This window comes from Mchenga conophoros, linkage group LG3 (genome assembly GCF_057382185.1).
Source record: "Mchenga conophoros isolate Kocher_MC1m ecotype Shallow Benthic linkage group LG3, M_conophoros_male_GT1.1, whole genome shotgun sequence".
Classification (NCBI taxonomy): Eukaryota; Metazoa; Chordata; class Actinopteri; order Cichliformes; family Cichlidae; genus Mchenga; species Mchenga conophoros.
Window position 1 is genome coordinate 48,742,737 of NC_140528.1, and position 23,662 is coordinate 48,766,398.

Consider the following 23,662-nt stretch of genomic DNA (forward strand, 5'->3'; position numbering starts at 1 on the left):
CAGATGAACAAATTCTCTTCTTAAATAAAGAGAATTTGTTCATTTGGCCATCGCTACTTTATAGTCTCTTGCCAAGATCTTGCACATACAGACAGCAACTTCTCAAAATGGCCCGCAATCCAATTCCTGCCAGCTTTAAATACTCTAAGACCACACCTTCTCAATTCAGACTGGCCTATAAAATAGCTGCAACCGAGGCCGGCCTCTTCTTTACTGGGAAAACAAGATGGCCGCCACAGGGGTAACCTGTGGAACATTTTGCTACATTAGTGCTTCCCTACAACTTACATCATGCATAACCACATACATTTACTTAAACAAAATGCTATTTCTCAACTCCTCCAGTGGTAGATAGTGATATATTTTCTGGTACAAACTCAAAGACGGAGTATTTGAGAGATGTTTGAGAGACCAGTTCAAAAAAATTAGATCTTTGTAGTAGGGGAGACCAGGGATAGTAGTAACATTTCTGACATTTCTGTCTGTAGCTTGGAGCTCTTATAAGGTAGTGAATTCAAAATGCAAAGCAAATTATTTACGTCTCTGCTATTAAATTGTAGCGTGCGTTAGTGTGTAGGTGTGTGTGACAGAGTGCAAAAATATAGCTTTTGAACATATTCTAACAACTATATATTTTATTAATTTTGTTTGGCTTTCATTGTGTCTGTCCTCATTGGCTCACTGGGCAACTCTTGCACTAACATTTGAACATGATAATGAAGCTAAAAAATATGTAGTTGTGCACCAGCTTCATCAATTATGAGTTTGTGTCAAGTTTTTAGTCACCATCAGAATCACAGTGGGGACAGATGTACGGCACTTCATACACACAATACAGAAATTCTCATCAGCATCTTAGGAATATGTGTTGTCCTGTTCAGTGTTATTCATTTTCAGATTTTTCTTTCGTGATGCTGAAAGCTTGGATTGTGTTAGATTTGTGGGAGTGGATTTGCCTTGTTTCTGGCACAGCCTCTTCTTTGGGAGACAAAGTGTTGTGCATAACGTATGCGTGGGAACACAAACACTGGATGAATTGTGTTGCCAATTGGATTAACTGCACATATAAGGGTGACCAGTGAACATCTCTTTGCTGTTGTCATTGCCCCAACTTGTTTAGTGTCACATTTTGCAATCACTCTGTCTGGGGTTTACACAGTTGTTATGCCAGTCTCATCAATATTTCATATGTCATTTGCAGTTACGTTGTGTCTCTTTAGCACTTCATCAAGTTTGTTGAAAAACATTGCACAACTGTCTTCATTTAAACTGGTGGCCCGTGCCAGACTTGTAGCCTCAGGACTTCTAATGGACAAAGTTGGGTTTCTTTTCATATAGGCTGAGAACCAGTCTGGTCCAGCCATGATTTTGGATATTTGCATCCATGTTTCACTGCAAGCTGATATGCCATTTGTTTTACCTGTAATTTTAATCACCAAATATGTTAATATTTATGATATACTACATTTTAAATTGCCACCATTACAATTTTCTAACTTTCCCTTGTCTTATCCTTTAGCAATTTCTATCTGCTTACCTCACGTGGACACAGTCCATAAAATGCATCTGCAGCCCTTATCAGGTATTCTGTTAATCCTTTCTCTTGTTCATCAGTGAAAACCTTCTTTCTGCTATGGTATCCTACATGTGGGAGTTCCCACCATTTGCACAGACATTCACACCTATGGGCAATTTAGAATCACCCCACTGCTTTAATTGCATGTCTTCAGAAAGAGGGAAGTAACTGGAGTACTCGGACAGAACACAGATAAACATGGGGAGACCATGCAAACTCTACACAAAAGTAAAAGTTATTAATTCATTAATTGACCTGCACAAATTAAGCTACAAAAAAGTGACTTGTGCATTCCAACAGGAACTGGATTTAATAAAGTAGATAAATGAGAGTTAACACCAAGTGAAAGCGCCTGTGCAAATGGATTTACCTTCGAAACATACAGTGTTGTCTGTTTGTCAGTTAGAAAAAAACAACCCAAAAAAACCAAGCCAAAAACAAAACTGAAACCCAGTTGTAATTTATAGTGATCATACAAACCAAAACAGCTAATGAGTAGTTATTTCTTTATACTAACAATCAAAAGATGAAGGTATGAGACGATAAGACTACTAATGCAACTTTACAAATAAATCAGTCATACACCAAGTCATACAGCCAAGTGACTAGCATTTGTAGTTCGTGCAAATGCAATTAGCCCAGATAATAGAATAGAATTCCTTTTATAATGCTTTTTTTTTTAAAGAAAGGCAATCGATGCCTGTGCAGTGTGCGCAGCACTAGGCTGGTAAACCATTAACAGCTTGGTTTTTACAGTTTTTATTGGAGTTTTTTTTACAATACCCAGACATAAAATACAAACAGACAACATAAAAATAAATTTACTCTTTCTTCATGCACAGAAATTGTAGATGATTGACCTGCCTTATGTTACAGTTAATTATTAATTCTGTTATTTTGTCACAAAGAAAGCTCAGTAGAGCTTCAATAATTGAGAAATGAGAATTTCATATTTAAAAACATTTGTCAAACACAAAGTCAGCGTGATCTTTGTTGTACATTATCAACTAAATCACTTTTACAAGTAGAGTCTCTGTTGTCTGTAGCATCTGGTCCACATCGAGCACAAAACTTCCATATGTTCTCTGCTCGTCATCTAGTTTCGATTTGACATTTAATAGGTCATCTTTTTCTTTCAAAAAGTCAGGTGTGTTTTCCACTTGTCGAAGCTTCATCTTGTTCTCATTTCTCCCGGTCTCTATTCTTTCAAGCTGCTGTGCAAGTTGATCTCTGTGTTTCTCAAGCTCCTTCTTTAGTTCCGTCAGGGTGTTAATCACTGCATTTTTCTTTTCCAAGCCTATCATCAATCCAACACAGAAACATGTTAAAAAACCCCAAATTGGATTCAAGTGTAACATGGACAGATCACAGGTATAATTCAGGACTTTTTTCCAAACTCAGGGAAAGAAAACTCTTGAAGGGCAATATAGTAAATAAGCATCACACAAAGACAACAGGAAAGCCTATAACACTATTTACCATACAGAAAACTACACCTGTCTACAACTGCAGTTGGACTTAAGACATTCCAAGACTCTGTATATCTGTTTTTCTAATTTTGACAACACGTTTTCAATATGTAGTTGCCTTTAATATAGTATCTCAAACAGATTCATCGCCATTCCATTTTTCTCTGCCATGTTATAACATCCACTACATAATGACTGCATAACACACATCAATATTATTGTTTGACATTTTAAAATCAGTAAGTTGTAGGCATACATCCTTATACACACACACACACACACACACACACACGCACACACACACACACACATAGCATATATAATTTTGTTACCAATTAATTAATTTGGTAATTAATTTTGTTGTTTTATATATACTTACACACACACTATATATATATATATATATATATATATATATATATATATATATATATATATATATATATATATTCTGTTTGTCTATTTCTGTTTGGACAAACAGAAGAAGACGGCCGTAGTGATTGATGTAGCGGTTCCGAATGACAGCAATATCAGGAAGAAGGAACACGAGAAGCTGGAGAAATACCAGGGGCTCAGAGAAGAGCTCGAGAGGATGTGGAGGGTGAAGGTAATGGTGGTCCCCATGGTAATCGGAGCACTAGGTGCGGTGACTCCCAAGCTAGGCGAGTGGCTCCAGCAGATCCCGGGAATAACATCGGAAATCTCTGTCCAGAAGAGTGCAGTCCTGGGAACAGCTAAGATACTGCGCAGGACCCTCAAGCTCCCAGGCCTCTGGTAGAGGACCCGAGCTTGAAGGATAAACCGCCCGCAGGGGCGTGCTGGGTGTTTTTATATGTATATATATTTGTATAAATATAAAAATTCCCCACTCGCCCCAGTGGGCAGTCAATCCTTCAAGCTCGGATCCTCTACCAGAGGCCTGGGAGCTTGAGGGTCCTGCGCAGTATCTTAGCTGTTCCTAGGACTGCGCTCTTCTGGACAGAGATCTCCGCTGTTGTTCCCGGGATCTGCTGGAGCCACTCGCCAGGCTTTGGAGCTACTGTACCTAGTGCTCCGATTACCATGGGGACCACCTTCACCCTCCACATCCTCTCGAGGTCTTCTCTGAGCCCTTGGTATTTCTCCAGCTTCTCGTGTTCCTTCTTCCTGATGTTGCTGTCATTCAGAACCGCTACATCGGCCGCTACACTACGGCCGCTACACTACGGCCGTCTTCTTCTGTTTGTCTACCACCACTATGTCCGGTTGGTTAGCCACCACCATTTTGTCCGTCTGTATCTGGAAGTCCCACAGGATCTTAGCTCGGTCATTCTCCACCACCCTTGGGGGGATCTCCCATTTTGACCTCGGCACTTCCAGGCCATATTCGGCACAGCAGCTGGATAGCGTAGTGGTTACGCTACATACCTTTGGAGCAGAGGATCGCAAGTTTGATTCCTGCCTGGGGCGTCTGTATCCAGTAAGGGTCCTAAGGCTAGACCCCCTATGCTAAACAAGCCTACCGCAGACATGAGCAAGACAGATAAATATAAAGGCACGTCGCCCGGATCAACAAGGTCCGCGTCAGGTGTTGAGGAACCAGGGCACCCTGGTGAGAAGTGGGCTACTGGAACAAGAAGGCAAGGTGGGCAAGAGATGAAAACAGGGCGTTGTTGGAATGCTACTACGCAAGTAACCCTGGCGGAAGGGGCTACATGAATAGGATGAGGGACATATATATATATATATATATATATATATATATATATATGCATTTACACAAATATAGTAACTTACACATAAATTGCACATCTAGAGACTGAAATTCTGACACATGAATATTATTTGATCTAAATTATTCCATTGTAGCTTTTGATGTATGTTTAGTGTCACTGTCTGTTGGAAGGTGAATCTCCTTCCCAGTCTCAAGTCCCTTGCATCCTCCAATAGGATTGTGCTGTATTTAGCTCCATTCATCTTCTCATCAACTCTGACTAGCTTCCCTGTCCCTGCTGAAGAAAAGCATCCCCAGAGCATGATGCTGCCACCACCATGTTTCACAGCGGGGATGGTGTGTTCAGGGAAATGAGCAGTGTTACTTTTCCGCCACACTTAGCGCTTTGGTCCCAAAACTTTACCTTTGGTCTGGTCTGTCATGTTATGCTGCGTAGCAGGCAGGATGAAGGACCCAAACACAGGACTCAATGAAATCCAAGGAATATCCCAGGGAGGCAGCTTTATTTAGCCGGTACAAAACCTCTATCATGAGATACAAGGAAACTAATGGTAAACTGACTGATTTTATATAGCGCTTTTCTACTCTCCCAGAATACTCAAAGCACTGTATAGAACATGCCTCATTCACCCTCACACAAGCACTTCTAAACTCTAGTGCAATCTAACCAGTGTTCACACACATTCACACTCCGATGAACTCATCAGAGAACAACTTGGGGTATCTGGTATCTGGTGTAGGATATTTGGATATTTGGCAGACTGGAGGAAGCAAAGGATTGAACCACCAACCTTCTAATCAGTAGATGATTTGCTCTACCACCTGAGCCACAGCCACCCCACTAGAAGGTGGGAAACTAGAAGACTGGGAACGCAAGAACCAGAACATTACCAGAAACATGGAGGAAACACACAGCATGATGAGGGTATGATGTGATGAAGGGCAGTGGAAAACACAGGGTTTAAATACACAAAGGAGTAATGAGTAAATGAAACAAAACAGGAGAGCACAGCTGGGAGTAATCAAACATAATGAGATGTGGAGAAAGCAAAACTGAAAACATTAACGGAGGACACAAAACAGTTTTTTACTCTTGTCCCTGTTTTTTACAGGGACACGAGTAAAAAAGAGAGTAAAAAAAAATGTAGGAGGAAGAGTACAAAACCTAAGATCTAAAAATCACTAAAGTGTAACCAGAAACTAACAGAGGCAAAGAATATAAATAATCAAAAACAAACACAATGAGTCACCAGACTCAGGACCATGACATTGTCTGACCAGAGTACCTTCTTCCACATGTTTACTGTGTCCCCTACATGGCTCCTGGCAAACTCCAAACATGATTTTTTATATCTTTCTGTCAACAATGACTCTTGCCACTTTTCCATATAGGCCAGATTTGTGGAATACACAACTTGCAGTTGTCCTGTGGACAGATTCTCCCACCTGAGCTATGGAAATCTGCAGCTCCTCCAGAGTGACCATCTGCCTCTGGAAAGCTTCTCTGACCAGTGCTCTTTTTGTTCAGTCTGTCAGTTTAGGTAGGGTTTGCAGTTGTAGCATACTTTTTCCATTTTTGGATTTCGATGGATTGAACAGTGCTCCTTGAGAGGAGTTCAAATGAGCACTGTTTTTTTATTAGGATCATTGGAGTACAGGAGGCTGAATACAAACGCATGCCACACATTCAGATTTGTATTTGCTTAAAATTATCAGGGGCCTGGAGGAGTCTTGCCAGGTTTGGTCATGACATTGCCTCTGCACCGGGGTCCTCTGCAGTTTCCAGCAGCCAAACCTGGTCAAAATCTGGGGCAGAGGAATACTTAAGGCCAGTGTCGCTTCTCCTTGTGCTCCTTGCAGTTTTGGATCTTCCCAGTCCTCAACTTTTTGCAGTTAGAACCCTCTGCACACTAGACTACCTGCTCACTGGCTGTTGGAACAGGATTGTTACTCACCATCTGCCTGCCCGTTTGTCCGCACTATATTGGATTGTTCAGCACCCTCTGGATTGACACTCCTGGTTTCATTCCACACAATCTCAATTCCCCACCTGGCTACCTACTGATACCCTTCCCCACTCTGGCTCACTCCTGATTTCTGTTTTTTGCTTGTCATCTTCCTACCTGTCCTCAGGCCATACTCCTTTGCTAACCCGTATCTTATGTGCTGCTTTGTGTTGGTCTATCACAGAAAATCTCAATAAAAAACACTGAAGTTTGTGGTTGTAAGGTCACAAAATTTGTAAAGGTTTAAGCGGTATGAATACTTTATCAAGTCACTATACACACACACACACACACACACACACACACACTGCTAATTTTGGTCCAAATGGGGCTGAGACACTGTTGCGCCATAAGAAAGACAGTTATTAGAAATATTTCAAGAAAGCAGTTAATTTAATTATTAATGGTGCCTAGAGAAATAAGCTTAACATTAATTTTAAAATAATTTAACATAAATGTATACAATCTGTTAAATATTACCAAACTGTATTGGAAATCTTTCCATATATAAAACTGCTTGAACTCACAAGCAGTTTTCTTTTTGTCTTCATCTTGTGGCACTTCTACAGCACAAGCTAATGGACGATCTTCTCCTGTCTCTGCCGGTGCTGATTCCCTTGATTCTGAAATATATGTGTGATATAGTTATCATAACAAACTGAATATAAAAATGCAACATGTAAAAATTGGACTGGAAATGTGTAGTTTTTAATATATACAGAGACATAGTGATATTGATGATGTCTGCACAGAGTTAAGAAATGATAAAAAGACAAAACCCAACATAAAAGATGCACCAATTTGATATTGGAATCGTTGGGATATCGGTCCCATCCTAACATAGAAAGTTGGATTGGATATTGGTGACAAAATACCAATCTGCAGCCAAATCATTCATTTCAGTTTGTTGTTTATTACATCTAATATCAGCGGTTGTGTACTGGGTAGTAAGGGATGATGTAGCCAAGAATAAAGTAAGCCAATAGCAAAAGAACAGCAGTTTAAAGGTAATAATAAGTACACCAACATATGTGCAAAGAATCGCAACAACGGGCACTATGTTGTCAGGGGGGTCTGTGAGGTTGTGAGAGAAAGTCAGCTTCAGATACAAGCTGCAGAACTTAGCCTTAGCCTCTATTAATTTTGCACTCCTTCCAAGTGCTTTTTTTCTTCAATGTGTGCCTTTCTTTTGTTTTCTAAATGTTCCTGTAGTTTGCATATATTTCTCCTGTTTATTATTACAGGGCAGCTGTGGCTACAACTGTAGCTTGCCTCTACCAGTGAGTGAATGAATAGTGGAATTGTAAAGCGCTTTGAGGGTCTTTGAGGCACTCCATTATTATTATATGACTCACGTGTATTTATTTTGCCTTTCAGAAGCTTGGCAATAATATTGTTTTATGTTGTCTGGAAATTATATGTGGCAATAGCAGCGGCCAAACCAAACTCATTAATACAAATAAAGCGTAACCAAATAAAAATAATAACAATGATAATGATACACTGAATGCTACTACAGATACATATGACTGCGGTTTCGATTAATTATTTCCACTGTTTCTGTTAAGGATTTTTTTTCTATAGATTTATTAAAATTGCTAGAAATCATAACATGAATTGTAACAGTTAAACAGCTGTCTCTTACCTGTGGACCCATTTTTGCAACAAGCAGAACAAGCAAATCCAGCAAGAACCAAAACAATGGTTGCAACAACAGCTAAGATGAAATAAAAGAAACAAAACTTGGTTTAATCTTTAAAAAAAAAAGAAAAAAAATATTTGATGTATTTTTTTAAGTGACAAACAATATTTTAATACACAGTTCGTCAGTCAGTTTGAAAAGCAGTAATGTGAGCTCCAGTTTTCATGTCGTGACCGGGCACAGATTGTGTTTAACACAAATGCAGACATTTGCATACAACTGAAAGCAAGGCAAAAGGACAAACTGGACAAAGAGAGACTAGGACAATATATAAACACTCAAGAAAGTCGAGGCAGCTGGGAACAAATCAGGCATGATGAGATAGGTAAAGTGAAACTAAACACAACGCACATGAGACGATGAACTGTCAAAATAAGGCAGGAAACACATTAAGACGCAGACTAAGACACTCAGCCTGATGCAGGAGGAAGGTGAGAGCGAGGGACGCAGAAAGTGAGAGAGCGAGAGCAACAGAGAGCACACGGAGACAGAGAATTTACATAGTTAACAGACACAACTGGCTACACTTAGGGAATCTTGGGGAGTGCACACAGAGGCGAGACCATGACTAAGACAAGTGACCTAGATACTGGAACTGGGTATAAAACAAACATGGAGACAACAGATTTGGGAAAAAGAACACAGCCCAGATGGAGACATGACTGAGCTGAGAGAGCAACAGACAGCTAGGGAGAAACAGAGACATGACAAAGGAAAAGGGCAAAAAAACAAAACGTGGAGACAAGGCGGACTTCACAGGGAGACATTAATAACTAACATAGCAAACTAGATGCTAGGGGAAACTCTAAGGGGGAATTACTCAAACGTGATGTATGACAAAATAAGGCTAAATATATCACAAAGACGACTTGAAGAAACTATATAAACATTAACCAACCATAGAACTCATAACACACAAACTTGGAAATCCAATAAGTTGGATGCTTATTGGATGCTGGGTCACACATACAGGATCATGACATTTCATGCATCTGCACAACTCACCAATTATTGTTAACATCATAAATCTAAGAGCAAAGTAGTCAGCTTGTTGTAGTTGAAATATAATTACACTGAAGAGAGCCACAAGAAAATGTTAAGTGCATGCAGTTGCTTACCTAATAGCACTCTGCTGGGTGCGAATAATGACCAGTCATTTGGGGTTGTTTTGTAGCCTTCAAATATAGCATAATAACAGAAAATACACTGAGATAACAAAAACAAAACAAAAACAAAACAACAATCATGACATTTAAACAGTAATAAGAATTATTGCATGGGATACAATGCACCTCATCCCAGTTTAAACCCTACAGAGGGAAATGATGCACGAACGAATTTAATGATAACTGAGTTCTGACGATTTGGTTCTATGGCTTATTTTCTCGGTAGATGAAAAACATGTTTAAATTGTGTCTGATTAACAACATTTTTTTTTTTCATCTCTAACTCTGTCGGTTTGCCTATTAGCTGAGTTTACTGAAGTACTCACTTACCTGATGCTGTTTCGATGTCAGATGAGGCCATCTCTTCGCCTGTGAAAGTGGCAGACATAATAGCTTGGAGGGAATTCCTTTCATATTACAACAGATAAAATAAGGCACTTATCGTTTTGGAGATAGACATATAATATTATTATATTTAGTATAATTTTAGAATTTAGCTCTTGTGAATAATCCAAATAATACATTTGCCATATATAAGCTTTTAGATCACCTAAATTGACTGTAATTAGTCAGAGAAATGGCAGCTTAGAGTTTTTAACTCACCTAAAGCTTTTGATAGAGTAAGACTCATCCGGACACCACCCTTAAAAATGTATATCTTTGTAATGTATTACTGGTTTCATGGATAACTCACCTCCACAAGTTGATATACAGATGCACATGGTAATGAAGATGAGAGTGAGGGGGGAAAGCGATCCATTGAAGCCATTGATGACAAAATTAAGAGAAAATCCATCCTTTAGATAAAATAAAGGTTTCAAAGATCCAAGTATCCCAAAATTTTTAAACAACATCAGATGTTGCAATGCACCTCATAAAAACTAGAGCCAAAACTAAATAAATAAACAACAAAAACAGCAGAAAAATAACAAGTTTATACACACTTGTATACATCTAAACACTGGAACAGTGTATTTATCTTTTCTGGGTGCCCTAGTCTTTTAGGTTAAGACATCAAGACACACAAAATATTAAAAATAAAAACAAAAGGACTGAATAAAATTCTGCATTCTCTCTCTATCAGTCTGATAAAAGATTTTACATAAAATTTCATCAAACTGAGGAGTGCCTTTTTTCTTAAAAAACTAAACAAAAGTCTATGATAGCTACATTCTGTCTTTTCCTTTTTCATTACCTCTTCCTCTTGCTGTGTTTTCTGTTTCTTGTAACATTTTAATGAAAGATGAAGTTCTTTATTGTCCATCCCAGCTTTCTCTTTATGTATTAAACTAAAAAGAGATGCACAAAACAGATTATCTTTTAGTTAAAAATGAATTTGGTTATAGTTAGATAACTATAATTTGACTATACATTCAGCTTCAATATATCATCTCAAACATAGTTTCCTACCACTTTAATACCACATTTATTTAAAAGGGATTTAATATATATATATATATATCACCAATAAACAACTGTTACTTTCCCATGGTAAAAAAAAGACAGAAAAAATGTAAATGGAAGACTTATCACTCGCGCGTTCATGACACTGATTCAGTAATAATGGATGAGACTAAATCACGTGGGTGAAAAGTACAATAGTGCACAACAATACAAGAGAGAAGTATTGAAAGAATTCGTTTTTCCTAAAACTGTGCCTTGAATCTAAGTACAATTTTATCAGTAAAAGCAAAGTTCAAAGTCCAGCTAGGGTCTTTGTTTTATAGTTTAATGTGAAACTACCAAAATTGTATAGACAGATATTTCTAGTAATTACATTTTCCCATTGCCACAAGAAATTAAAAAAACAAAACACAAAAAAACAAAACATTTTATGTTAACATCTACATACCTGATAGATGTATGAAAGCTTCGCTCAGTTTAGGGTGCAGTGTTGAGCACACTATATATATATATCCTCAAATACAATGCATTGTACTTTAACCCTGCTCAGCGGTAACTGAAAAGGGTGTGTTCACCCAGTTTTATTGTCACTGGCCTTGGACTACTGAATTAGATGCACTCCTACACACACACACACACACACACATGCATGCACACACACCCAAAACAAATTAACAGTGAAACACTTACTAAAATTAAATAAAACAAATAAATAAAACTTCTGGATATCAGTAATAGCAAGTAATAAAATCTCATAACAGCAGTTAATGCAGTTCTTCCTCTATTTTCTTGTATAGTACAATAGCAATAGGCTCCTACTGATCAGAGGAGCTATGTTCCTGGGGGCTGTCTAAAATCATTGAATATCAGTTAGATGTAGTTAATGAACAGCTTGGATTTTGGAATCATCCTCCTGGAGAGCGGCTCGACTCTGTTTTACTCTCAAATTGGTACAATTGAAATTGGTACACTACAGCTCGCCCCCTCAGCTGTAGTGGGAATACTTGTACCCTAATATGCAGGTATCTTGGGTATGATCTGGAGGGTGCCCCACCCTCTCTACTTTTAAAATTAGGCTTAAAATTTTCCTTTTTGGTAAAGGATATACAGTGATTTCCTAGCGTTTTGCATATTTGTCACACGTGCATGTTTCTGACCATCAACCAAATATTGATATTAGATAAAGATAGCCTGAGTAAAAATAAAATACGGCTTTAAATGATGATTTTATTGATTAAGGATTAACGTACCTTCGTCCTTTGTGAAAAAATAACTGTGTCACGGTCCTCGGTCATTTGACCCAGTGTTTTGTGTTAAATATTATTTTCTTATGTTCTAGTGTGCTCCCTCTGTTTAGTGTCTAGTCATGCCTGCCCGTGTGTTCCCTCTATACTCTGTCAGTATCGTGTCTCTGAGTTCAGTTTGTGTATTTCCTGTTTTACTTTGAAAGTCTGTGTCTGATGTCACTGTTTTGCAGCCTCCCTGTCTCGTCACGGTTCAGCCATTGTAACAACTCTTATTGTGGTATACCACCACTGGGGGGGAGGGGGGGCTACTATTGTAGTAGTTGGGGTAGACTCCTAGGCTGTAGCTGTGTCCCAATTCAGGGTCTGCATCCTTCAGTGGACCCGGCATTAGCAGTCTATGTGGGCCGGGTCTTCCGAAGACCGAAAAGGCCGGAAGTCAGAGGCATGTGAAATAGGATGGCCTAGCCTCCTTCACGCTGCTCAGGTTTGTTTGATTTGATAAGTATCTGAGGCTGAGACCATGGGACTGTAAAAACATGATTGTTGGGCTTCATTTCTGTACTGAACAGTCATTTTAAGATTAGCTAGTAAATAACAATTAGCTAATCTTGTTCATGAGACTAAATTCTCTCACTCTGGTAATGTAAATATAATATGGCCAATATTAAAGTTATTATTACATTAATCATTATAAGTTATTAACCCTTTAAGACCTACCATAGAACTAAGTCCACCAGAGCTTATATTATACTTTTACATGTTGGGAGCATTTCAAGTTGCTATACATCAATACAACCATTATAGCCCAAATTTTAATAATATGTATGCATTAAGTGCATGGAAATTACATAAATTGCAAGAAAGTGCAATAAACTACAAAAAAATTTGAAATCGTTTTTGTTTTTTTAACATATATTTCTAGTTAGAGAAATTTAAGAGGCTTATCCCTCAAAACTGTAAATAAAAAATTACAGGAAATTTATTTTGAGTGTCTTCATAGTTTTATTTTTGAAATACACCAATTTTTATACACTGCAGGAAAAACGAAAATAAATATTATAATGCAAATTTGCAAAAAAACAGCATATGCAACAAAACAAACTATTTCCAGCAGTGCAATTTGAGTTCTAAGCATCCCAGAAACGACACAGAAAGTCATAAAATCAAACATAAGTTTTAAAAACACAAGTATAGGCTCATGAGGCCCTGATGGTAAAATACTACATTTCCGCGAAAATGACGTCACTTCCGGTTTCGGGCAGGTAATTGCGGAGATGGATAGTTCACGCTGACGTCTATTCCAACGTAGGAAGTGTTACAAACAGCCGATCGGATCGGCAAAGCGTGTTTCTGGAATATTAAGGGTTTTTTTGATGCAAGCGCTTTTTATGCAGTTTTTGCAAAGCTATATGTGGAAGGAAACTGTGACCTAGGACAAGCTGATGGCATAAGATGTAAGTACAACTCCTCCGGTTTCATATGGAAAAAAAATTATTGCGCTAGCTTACGTGGTTGCGGTTCTACAAGGATTTAAAAGTAGTTGTGCAAAACGGAGCGTGCCTGCTCTGACCGGTTTTAAAGGGTTAAAGCAGTGAACTTGAATTCTGTGTCAAATACTGAGCTTTAGTAAAAATTCAAGTTTCAGTTATTTATATTTCCTATCACCTTAAAACTCCATTCAAAGACAAGCAGGGCTCTAGACTAACTTTTTGACATGGGCGCACCGGTACGCCTAACTTTAAAAATTTAGGCGTACCGGCACAAAAGTTAGGCGCACTCAAATTTTTCAACCGCATCGCTTAACACCGCAGTTTTACATGTGCACTTTCTTTGGGGGGGGAAGTCCATACAGACAATATTAATTTCTAAATTATTAACTAACAAACTTGTGCTTAAAGTGCTTTGTCAATATTGTAGAAAATGTTAAAAACTTAATCATCATCTTGGCCTCCTCTGACGACCTGTTTGCTGCTGTCTGCTGCTGAAAGGCCGTGGGGAGAGGGGACACTTGGGCAGTGCATTTACTGCAGCATATAATGTGTTTTCTGGATACACTGTGCTTTTTCAGCATTCAAATATTGATGGCACCGTGTCAGAGCACTGGCTATGAATTTCAGACAGATCAGGCCTTAACAAAAAAGTTATCAATAGTTCTTTTCATCTTTTCTTATTACCCACAGCTACAGTACATCCACTTCTCTCAGGCCTAGGCTGCTCACTAGGGCTGAGTATCATCACTGATTTCTATAATCCATTCAATTCCGGTTCTCAAAGTCCTGATTTGATTCAATTTAGCCTCAGACAGTCAGAAATATTATAATTCTGATCATTTATCAGTACTGATACACATGAGACTTCATCAGAATTGTGAAAATCACAGCAGATGCCTTTGTGTGAAAGTAACTGAGAATAAAACACAGGAAAACATGAAGGAGATTTTCCTGGTCTGGCTTTTTATAGCAGATAACCTTAAAAATATTCTGCAATTTTGCATAATTTTAAGAAATTTAAATTTCTTCAGTATTGAACAGCAGAAATTAGGCTTTCTTGTCCGAGGTCATTTAAGTGAAAAAAGAAAAAGCGCTGTAAACAACGCTAGACTGGTGGGTAATAAGCGAATGAATAATGCAGAAAACAGATTTGAGACGGGAAACTGTTCCTGAAGTACAGAGAGAGAGAGAGCTGTGCAGGAAGTGTGATTTTTATCGTGGTGGAAGCAAAACAGCAAAAGTCAGAGGGAATTCATGACGACATTGATCAAATGTGAAGCGCAGTTTGCTGCTTCTTTTGCTGCAGGCTCGGTGAATTTTGGTTGGAGAGAGGCAAAACCTGCAGCTCAGAATCAGCGCAAAAAGACGTAAACACAGCGCGGACCCGAAGAATCGCTAAGCTCTGACAGCGTGTCCGTGTTCAGGCCGTCGGGTGAGAAAGACGAGAAAGACGAAGCTGATTCTGATGTGTTGGGTCCGCTCCGTGTTTAGGTCTTTGTGTGGAATCCGTTAATGAATTGATATCGCTTTATTCAAGCTACTCACCTCTCTCTTCCACCTGCACTTTCAACTGGACCACGGCCAATCAGAGAGGTCCCGCCCCTGACTATCTCTGATTGGTTTAGTCCACGATAGGGGCATAATGTGTGTCTGTTGTTGACCACACGGAGAGTTACAGAGATTTTTTTTTTGTTACCGGAACAGTTGGTCGCACCTGTGCGACCAAATATTTATTTTTAGTCGCACCACTGAAAAATTTGGTCGCATTTGCGACCAAATTGGTCGCACTCTAGAGCCCTGACAAGTATCTTTGACAGTGTATATATAGATTTATCAGATATAAGCAGTGTTGGGAAGGTTACTTTTAAAATGTATTCCACTATAGATTACAGAATACATGCCCCAAAATGTATTTTATAATGTATTCCGTTACGTTACTCAATGACAGTAACTTATTCTGAATACTTTGGAATACCTATTATATTATCGTGCTTTTTACAACTACATGAATGTCCTGTTGCTGTGTGAATTATGACTTTTACTGAAGGTTACTCGCCATACCAATACTGACTAGATTTTTAAATGTTAATATAAAATGAGTAACAGTAGGGTGGACATTAGGTAAGGCTGCACTTTTTGCAGCGATCTCATATAGAAAACTATTCCGCGCATATATAAAACAGGTCCGCGGCTCCAAACCGTTGTATAGGGACCTCTGGCTAATACGTTGGGTTTGTGTTGGGCTCGTAGCTGAAAACTAGCTTTACTTTGTTGTGTGGGTCAAGTTTGCTAGCGAGAGACAGAGAGGCATTGAAAGGCTGCTCCAACGGAACTTATTGTTTCGGAGGAAAACACGAACACAGTGTACAGTCGAGTCTTAATAGCGTACTTACAACTGGGCTCGTCAGGCACTGTATTTGGCTGCAGTGGTTATTATTATATTTACATGCTTCCAGCTCCCGTTTCTGCTCGATGACAGCTCGTACTTTTCCTTTTTCTCCCTCCCTCGCTCACAGACACATAACGGGTATGGCAGTCCATTCTCCCTGCAGACTACATTGCCCATGAAGTTACATTCTTTAGGGCTATACCTGTAACACTCTGCCTATTGCATTCATATTAAATCATTTTTGTGAATATTTTTTTAAAATATTTCTTCACATCATTATGCGGGCTGCAAGTAGAGGTGACATGGGCCGCGAGATTGAGACACAGGCATTAGAGCCTCTTAATGCGTGTTTTGTTTGGGGCGTGGAAACCAAAAATAGAGAGGGCATAGCCGAACATATGAAACAGGAAAATACCGCCGTGTAAGCCCTTTATTTCAACAAAGTAACTGTATTCTGAATACCAGCTTTTTAAACGGTAACTGTAATGGAATACAGTTACTCATATTTTGTATTTTAAATATGTAACGGCGGTACATGTATTCCGTTACTCCGTTACTAAAAAGAAAATGTATGAGCTGTGATAACTGTTTCTGATAAAATGAAGAGTAGACTGATATATTAAAGATTCCTTTATTGGGTGAGAAAATCAGACCATGTCATAACTGCTTTAAGTCATACAGAATAGATATCAGAGCCTTAAACAGGCTGACTTCTGCTAAATGGGTCAAACTGGGCAGAAAGTACACAAACACATAACATCCTTATAGAATATGATGTAACACTATAGATCAACTTGCCTCAGAATATATAAAGCATATAAACAATTACAGCAATATGATGCAACAAACACAGCAGTGCTACTAATCCAAAATACTCAAAGCTTCATAGAACTGAAACAAACATTTATTTTTAGCTCCATTCTGCTGCTGATACATACTTTAGGTTTCTGAATGTTAAACTTGTTGCTGCCTTTCATAGTGTGTAACTTGAAGGCCCTGAGTACTTTCTCCCACACTGAAAACACTGGAATGATCAAATTATTTGAACATTACCTAATAAGGCTGATTCAGGACAGACAATTAGTTATTCTAAACTTTTCTAGCAGTCCTTCACAAACAGGGAACAGTCTGTCTATTCTCTCCATCTGTCAGCTGCTGCTGGCTCTTCCTCCTCCTCTTCCTCACACACTGCTGAGTTTGTCCTGGTGGATCATCAGGGGTGCAAAGCGTCACAGATGATGTGCAGCAGTGGGTCCCTCAGTCTGTCCTCACTCTGGACACTTGCAGTTGTCACACATGGAAATCAAATGTGTGATAAGCTGCAGAATTCAAACACAAGTGTAACTTATAAATACATGTTCATACTTTTATTCCACAGTCAGAGAGAAAGAAACAGAGAGAGAGTGCAGGACAGACAGACAGGTGACAGTCTCAGGTGTAGACACTGCTACAAAACAGCACAGGAGAAGGAGGATTTAGTGTTTGTGTTATTACTGCTCTGAAGGTTTAAGCATAGTTTGCTCAGTAGAAACCAACTCAAACACTGTTTGTATGGCAGCTGACCTAGCTCCTCTAGAGTTTGTCAACCCTGAAAATAACTTTTCAGTATCTGTAAACTCTGGGTCTAGCATCTCTGAGTCTGCAAGTTCTGAAATTGCACATTCAAAGACTGTTTTCTCCGAGGCCACATCCTATGGATAAGAAAGACTCTTTTGGTGTTGCTCCTTCTTACCCGGGAGTAATAATAATTGGGACTGTGAATTTAAAGGACTGTTTTTCGCCCACTCATTCCCACAGGGAACTAATACTATGAAGGCTTTAGCTGCTTCCCAAAGGCTAGCCTTTTTAGAGACTGTCACTCTCTCCAGGGCCTTCCCAGAGGCTGGGTTTCAGCCCTCAGCTGACTCTGGACCCCTGGAAACTAAGAAGCCAGCACAACCTGTGTCACATGGGAACTGCAGGGTCGTCTCAGCAATCAGTTTCCACTAAGAGCTCGGGCGAGTTAAGAGCTTTAACTATGGCTACATGGAAGAAAACAACAAACCACCTACAGTGAAGTTGGGAGAGGACTCAAATGACTTGGGGTTAAATGCCATCCAGTCCTGGTGTTTACTTCGGCATCCACCACTCATCTTTGGAGACTTAGTTTGTCCAAATTATCAGCACTGGTATTTGCTTTGGACTGGGGCTGTGAAATTACAGAGACTCTTCAGCTACCAATCAACACCAAGGTGTTAAATGTTAGATGGGCAAAACACCATGGGAATATTTATGGTGCAGATTTAGTTGTTTGTGTAGCCCGGGTATATTTTATGGGGCTAAGTTTTATTTCCAGTTGGATATATCTGAATAGTTCTGTTGTTGATTTTACTGTGTTGGTAGTAGTTGTTGTTGTAGTAGTGATAAAGAAGTGTGTTTAGGTGCTTTTACTTTGAAAGGAAGTGAGCGGAAGGAGAGACAGAGGAGCGGAGGGAGCCACGAGAGAGCAGAGGAGAGAGAAAAGCGTGCGCGAGATGCAGCTAGCGTCTGCAGAGACTTGTCCCAATGGACGGCGAGGATAAATCATCCCACGCCGACGGCTGAGTAACAGAGCGTGACTGTGAGGTGGTGCGGCCCGGACTGGTTTGCACTGTTGCCTCGAAATATCCCTAGTTAGCGGCGTGCTAACTTGGCTAATCGGAGTTAGCCCTAAAGGCGGACTTCGCTGGGCGTCACCTGACCTGCACGGAGTGGGAGGCTACTGACTGCCAAGGCGGGCCTATCAGGTTTGCTGCTTAAAAGGAGTAAGCGTGCAGCTCAGCGACCTAAGGAACGGACCTCTCGGCGTGCCGTGAGTGTATTGTGGACAAAAGACTAAGGTTTCCAGGTAGGAGCACCATTTTGTTTTCTTTTAGGACCGTTGGTTCGCACCCTAGCATCGATCCAGGCCTGCACCGAGGAGACTTGGGAAACTGGGTGGTGTGAGAGTGTGTGTGTGTGTGGGGCCCATTACAGTAAAGAACTGTGTAACTGTTATTATTGTTATATTTTATCATTGCAAGAGACTTCTTACTTTATTGATTTATTGGGTGTTTACCAGTTCATTCAGTAAACCTGCTTGGTTTAAACAGAAGATCTTGTGTCTGGTACTGTTTCTTATCTATAGTTCAAAGTAAGATAAAAGTGTATCTGTGTGTTATATGTGTGTAAATCAGGGGAACTTGCACTGAGGGCAACTAAGTAAGTTTAAGATAACTAGAACTCAGGGTGCACCCGGCTATAGTGGAGTACACAGTCCGGGGCGCTACATTTGTATAAAGTCCATTATGAAATGTCAGTTTTTCACATGATCTAGCGTGTTGTTGTGAAGGATGAGAGGTTATTGTTGATTACTTTTGCACTGCAAACAGTTTGTCTCAATGAGCATTTTAATGTTTTTCAAGTTCTGTGTACAAGAGATGGACCTCATGTAATTTATGTCAAAAAGCTTTTCTGTTGTAAAGCATTTGATTTACAGGTGTCATACAGTCATGGTGCTTCCAGTTTTTATCTTGTACCATACTGTTTCCTCTGAACAATAAAGGTGGCTGTTAAAATTAAAAAAAAGTAATTTCTGATTTATTTATTGTATCTTTAAAACCTTGTAGTGAATGATTGTAATACAGTTAAATAATGAGTGAAATAAAGTTAATTTTTCTTCTATTTATAATTCTCTTCACCGTAAAATTATGTTCGTTTTAGAATAAAATTAGGGTAGTGTTGTTTTTATTTTATACTAAACCAAGTAAATTATCATCATGTAGATTAAAATATTTTCACTAGATATGCTGCTCAAAAAACTTTCTGGGTTAAACACCAGGTGGCAGTATTAATCACTCCCTTTTGCCCAACACTCCTTTTTCAACCAACTGTAACTTATTTACAGTTTTTGTTTGTTTGTTTGTTTCTTTTTTAAATAATACTTCATTAATCACCAAGACCACTCAAAACAAGTTGATACTTGTCTGCAACTCTCAAAAGCTGTTTTTAGTTCAACGATCAGGAAATTTTTACATGGCACAGCAAAAAATTCCTCTATTCCTGCACTGACTCTTTAAGGTACAGGAGGAAAAAACACAAAGTCAAAAAACAGTGTTGTCCCTGGTCAATAAAAAGACGAAAATCCCTCAGTAACTGAAAATCCGCCCTGTACTTACCTGCCTATCCCAACTTATCTATACCATGAACATTTGTCTTCATGCAGATCAGCGATTGGCTCTTTAAACACTCAACCCAGTAACACGGTTAGGCCCCAAGCAAGCTGGTTACTCATCTAACAGCTCTAGACTTGTCCACAAGCAAAATGCTCTGACCGCATATTACACAAAAACAAAAAACTAAAACTAAAAACCAATGAGTCCAAACAGACAATGCTGCTATCCTTACCGAGGGAGACTCCACACAAAAACCCACCACACTGAACTGCCAATAGCTCCCACCTGCCCAGCTGTCAAACAATCCACTTTGCACAAAACCTACCATCCTGGCAATAAGTCCACACCAACAAAACCCAAAATGCTCACAAATAAATCAAATTTAGATGGACAAGCTCCTACGTGTAACACGCTGTGCCACACGGCCATGCATACAAGTATTATTCAAAAAATAATTTATTTTAAATAAGAAAAACCTTACACAAACCATGGCATTTGTAGTCAGTACAATCAGTGGTGTAGATGAGTTCAGGGGTGGAAGAATGACGTAAGTAATGTTATTTAGTGCAAAACCAAACCAAAGAAAACCAAAAAAAAAAACAAAAGCGCCACCCAGCGACCGAGCTCTGAAGGCTTTTACAGTGTACTTTAACTGTAACTGTAGCAACACTGGGCCCTGTTGCGATTGTCACTAAATGGGAATCAGCCACTCCATCCCTTCAATGCCTTAAACAAGACATGCCACATGGGTCGAGTGGGTCATCACAGCCTCTTTTAAACTCTGTAAGAAAAATACAAAAGAAAACTTCATCAGACTCTAAACACATACAATAGCGCCTTATACATCAGTACAGATAAGTAAGGGGCACCTGTTCAACAGAAATATTTAATAAACTATTCACATGCCAACAATAAAATACATTTAGACATCTAGACATGATCAGGACACCTGGTGAAGTAAATTAAGTATGAGAATGTTTTTTGGACCTAGACAGGGTAGTCTGATTATTTCAAAAACTAAGATCTACTGGGATTTTACCACTCAATCATCTCTACAGAGAAAATATCAAGAGAATAGCCAGATACCTTCAAAATAATAGGAACATAAAAGTAATTTAAAAACTTGTTACCATAAAGGTATCCAAAAGAGCGGCTCTGAACACACAAGACAGCACATCAAACCTAGAAGATAATCGACTACTGCAGCAAAAGACCACACTAAGTGGCAGTTTATAAAAAGCTAATAAGAAACTGAGGCTATAATTCACAAGGACTCGCCAAAGTTAGGCAATGGAAAATTCAGATGGTGGGGTTAGAATTTGACAGAAAACTACACAAAGGCACTGATCCATCCTGCCTTTCAGTGCAGTTTGGGGCCCTTACTGCCAATTGAGCATCATTTCAACATTATAGCCTACTTACACATTGTTGCTGTCCCTTTATGGCCACCATGTACCCATCTTCTGATGACTGCTTCCACCATGGTAGCACATCATGTCACAAAGCTCAAATCATCCCAAACTGGTTTCTTGAATGACTTCACTCCCATAGCTCAAGAGGTAGTGCAGGTGATCCACTAATTGGCATATTTACAATTATACAGATAGTAAAACTGAACTCTTACTACTTTTACGCTGAAAAAAAGAGCATATTGGATTTACTTAATTCAATAGAGGACATAGGTTGCACACAATTGTTTTGCTTTGGCAGAAACTTAAACAACTTAGTTAAATCAACACAACTTATTCATATTCAATAAACCTGTGTAAACATACACAGCAGACCCAGTGGCATTTTGATGCTTTTTATTGAAGCTTTGACGGTTGCTGTCCACAATACTCAAAGAGCTGCAGCTCTCCCGCTGCCCGCTCAACACTATCACAACAACACAACCACAGGACCCAGTACAATATTTAATTCGGCGGGGCGTGATTGCGGATGCCGTGCAGGTGCATCCGCCTCCTCTGCACGGCACCGCAGGCCACGCCCCGCCACATACCCCCATCACCTGACTGAGGCCGGGGAACCATCCGGCCGAACGTACTCCCCCCCCGCGAGCGGGAGAGGGGATCAGCCCGGACCGTCGGCGCCCCCGGGCCCTGGCCAAGCGACGGGGAGTTGTGGGTTCAGGTGGCCGCCCGCGAACCCAGCAGCGTCGGCGAAGCTGGTCCGGAGGTCGGCCACGTGGCAGGTGGACGCGGCGCGGTCGGTACGGTCGTGCGCCCCGGCTCGCAGGCGGCTGGGCAGATGTCCGGCAGGCACCGGCCTCTGGTGGAGGTGAGGCCACTCTGCTCACCCCGCTAAGCTCGGGTTTCGGTGGCGCGGACTCCCTTAGCACGGGCACCACCGACTTATCCCGCGGCTTCTCCGCCCCTCCCGGTGGGAGCAGCTCACGCTCCCCTCGCTGCGCCTCCGGCGCTGCCTCTCCCGGCTGGAGCGGCTTCTTGGGCGCCGCCATCGCCGCTGCCTCTCCCGGCTGGAGCGGCTCCTCGGGCGCCGCCATCGCCGCTGCCTCTCCCGGCTGGAGCGGCTCCTCGGGCGCCGCCATCGCCGCTGCCTCTCTCGGCTGGAGCGGCTCCTCGGGCGCCACCATCGCCGCTGCCTCTCCCGGCTGGAGCAGCTCCTCGGGCGCCGCCATCACCGCCGCCTTCTTCCGGGGCACAGGAACGGACACCGGGCCCTGCAGAGCCCCAGCGGCTCCCACGCGAGGTGTGGGGACAGGCGCTGTGGCAGGCTGCGTGCTAGCTGGTCGCAACCCGGGGGCCGGCACGGGCGCCTGCACGGACTGGATCTCCTCCACTCCAGCGCCATTGGGGAGCGCCGGGGGTGGTGGTGGTGCAGGACCGGATCAGCGCCGCCAGATTCTCCATCCTCTGCAGGTGGCGTTTAGTCTGGTCCTGCAGCTCTTCACGCCAGCGGCGCCACACCGCCGCCTGCTCCTGCTGCGTGGTCACCAGCTCGGCCACCATCCTCGCCAGCTCCTCCCTCTGCTGGCCCACTCCTGGCTCTGCCGTGCCTCCCGTCCTGGGTTTCGGCACCACTGTAAACATACACGGCAGACCCAGTGGCATTTTGATGCTTTTTATTGAAGCTTTGACGGTTGCTGTCCACAATACTCACAGAGCTGCAGCTCTCCCGCTGCCCGCTCAACACTATCACAACAACACAACCACAGGACCCAGTACAATATTCCGTGATTGCGGATGCCGTGCAGGTGCGTCCGCCTCCTCTGCACGGCACCGCAGGCCACGCCCCGCCACAACCTGTGCATTTGGTGTCGATGAAACATGATTGAAACATGTTTAGATGAAGTAAATTGAACTGTTG

General features: G+C 40.9%; 1 protein-coding gene across 1 annotated transcript; it reads right to left on the reverse strand.

The window, feature by feature from the left end:
• Positions 1-2,319: 2,319 nt before the first annotated feature.
• LOC146579138 (uncharacterized) lies at positions 2,320-11,678 on the reverse strand. Its single transcript, XM_085261810.1, has 8 exons — positions 11,486-11,678; positions 10,829-10,922; positions 10,328-10,430; positions 9,964-10,002; positions 9,586-9,642; positions 8,411-8,482; positions 7,293-7,388; positions 2,320-2,873 (listed from the first exon to the last, which is right to left on the reverse strand). Exons 2-8 carry the CDS (start codon positions 10,895-10,897, stop codon positions 2,584-2,586), a joined length of 726 nt encoding a protein of 241 aa, XP_085117936.1. The 5' UTR covers positions 10,898-10,922; positions 11,486-11,678; the 3' UTR covers positions 2,320-2,583.
• Positions 11,679-23,662: the final 11,984 nt, after the last annotated feature.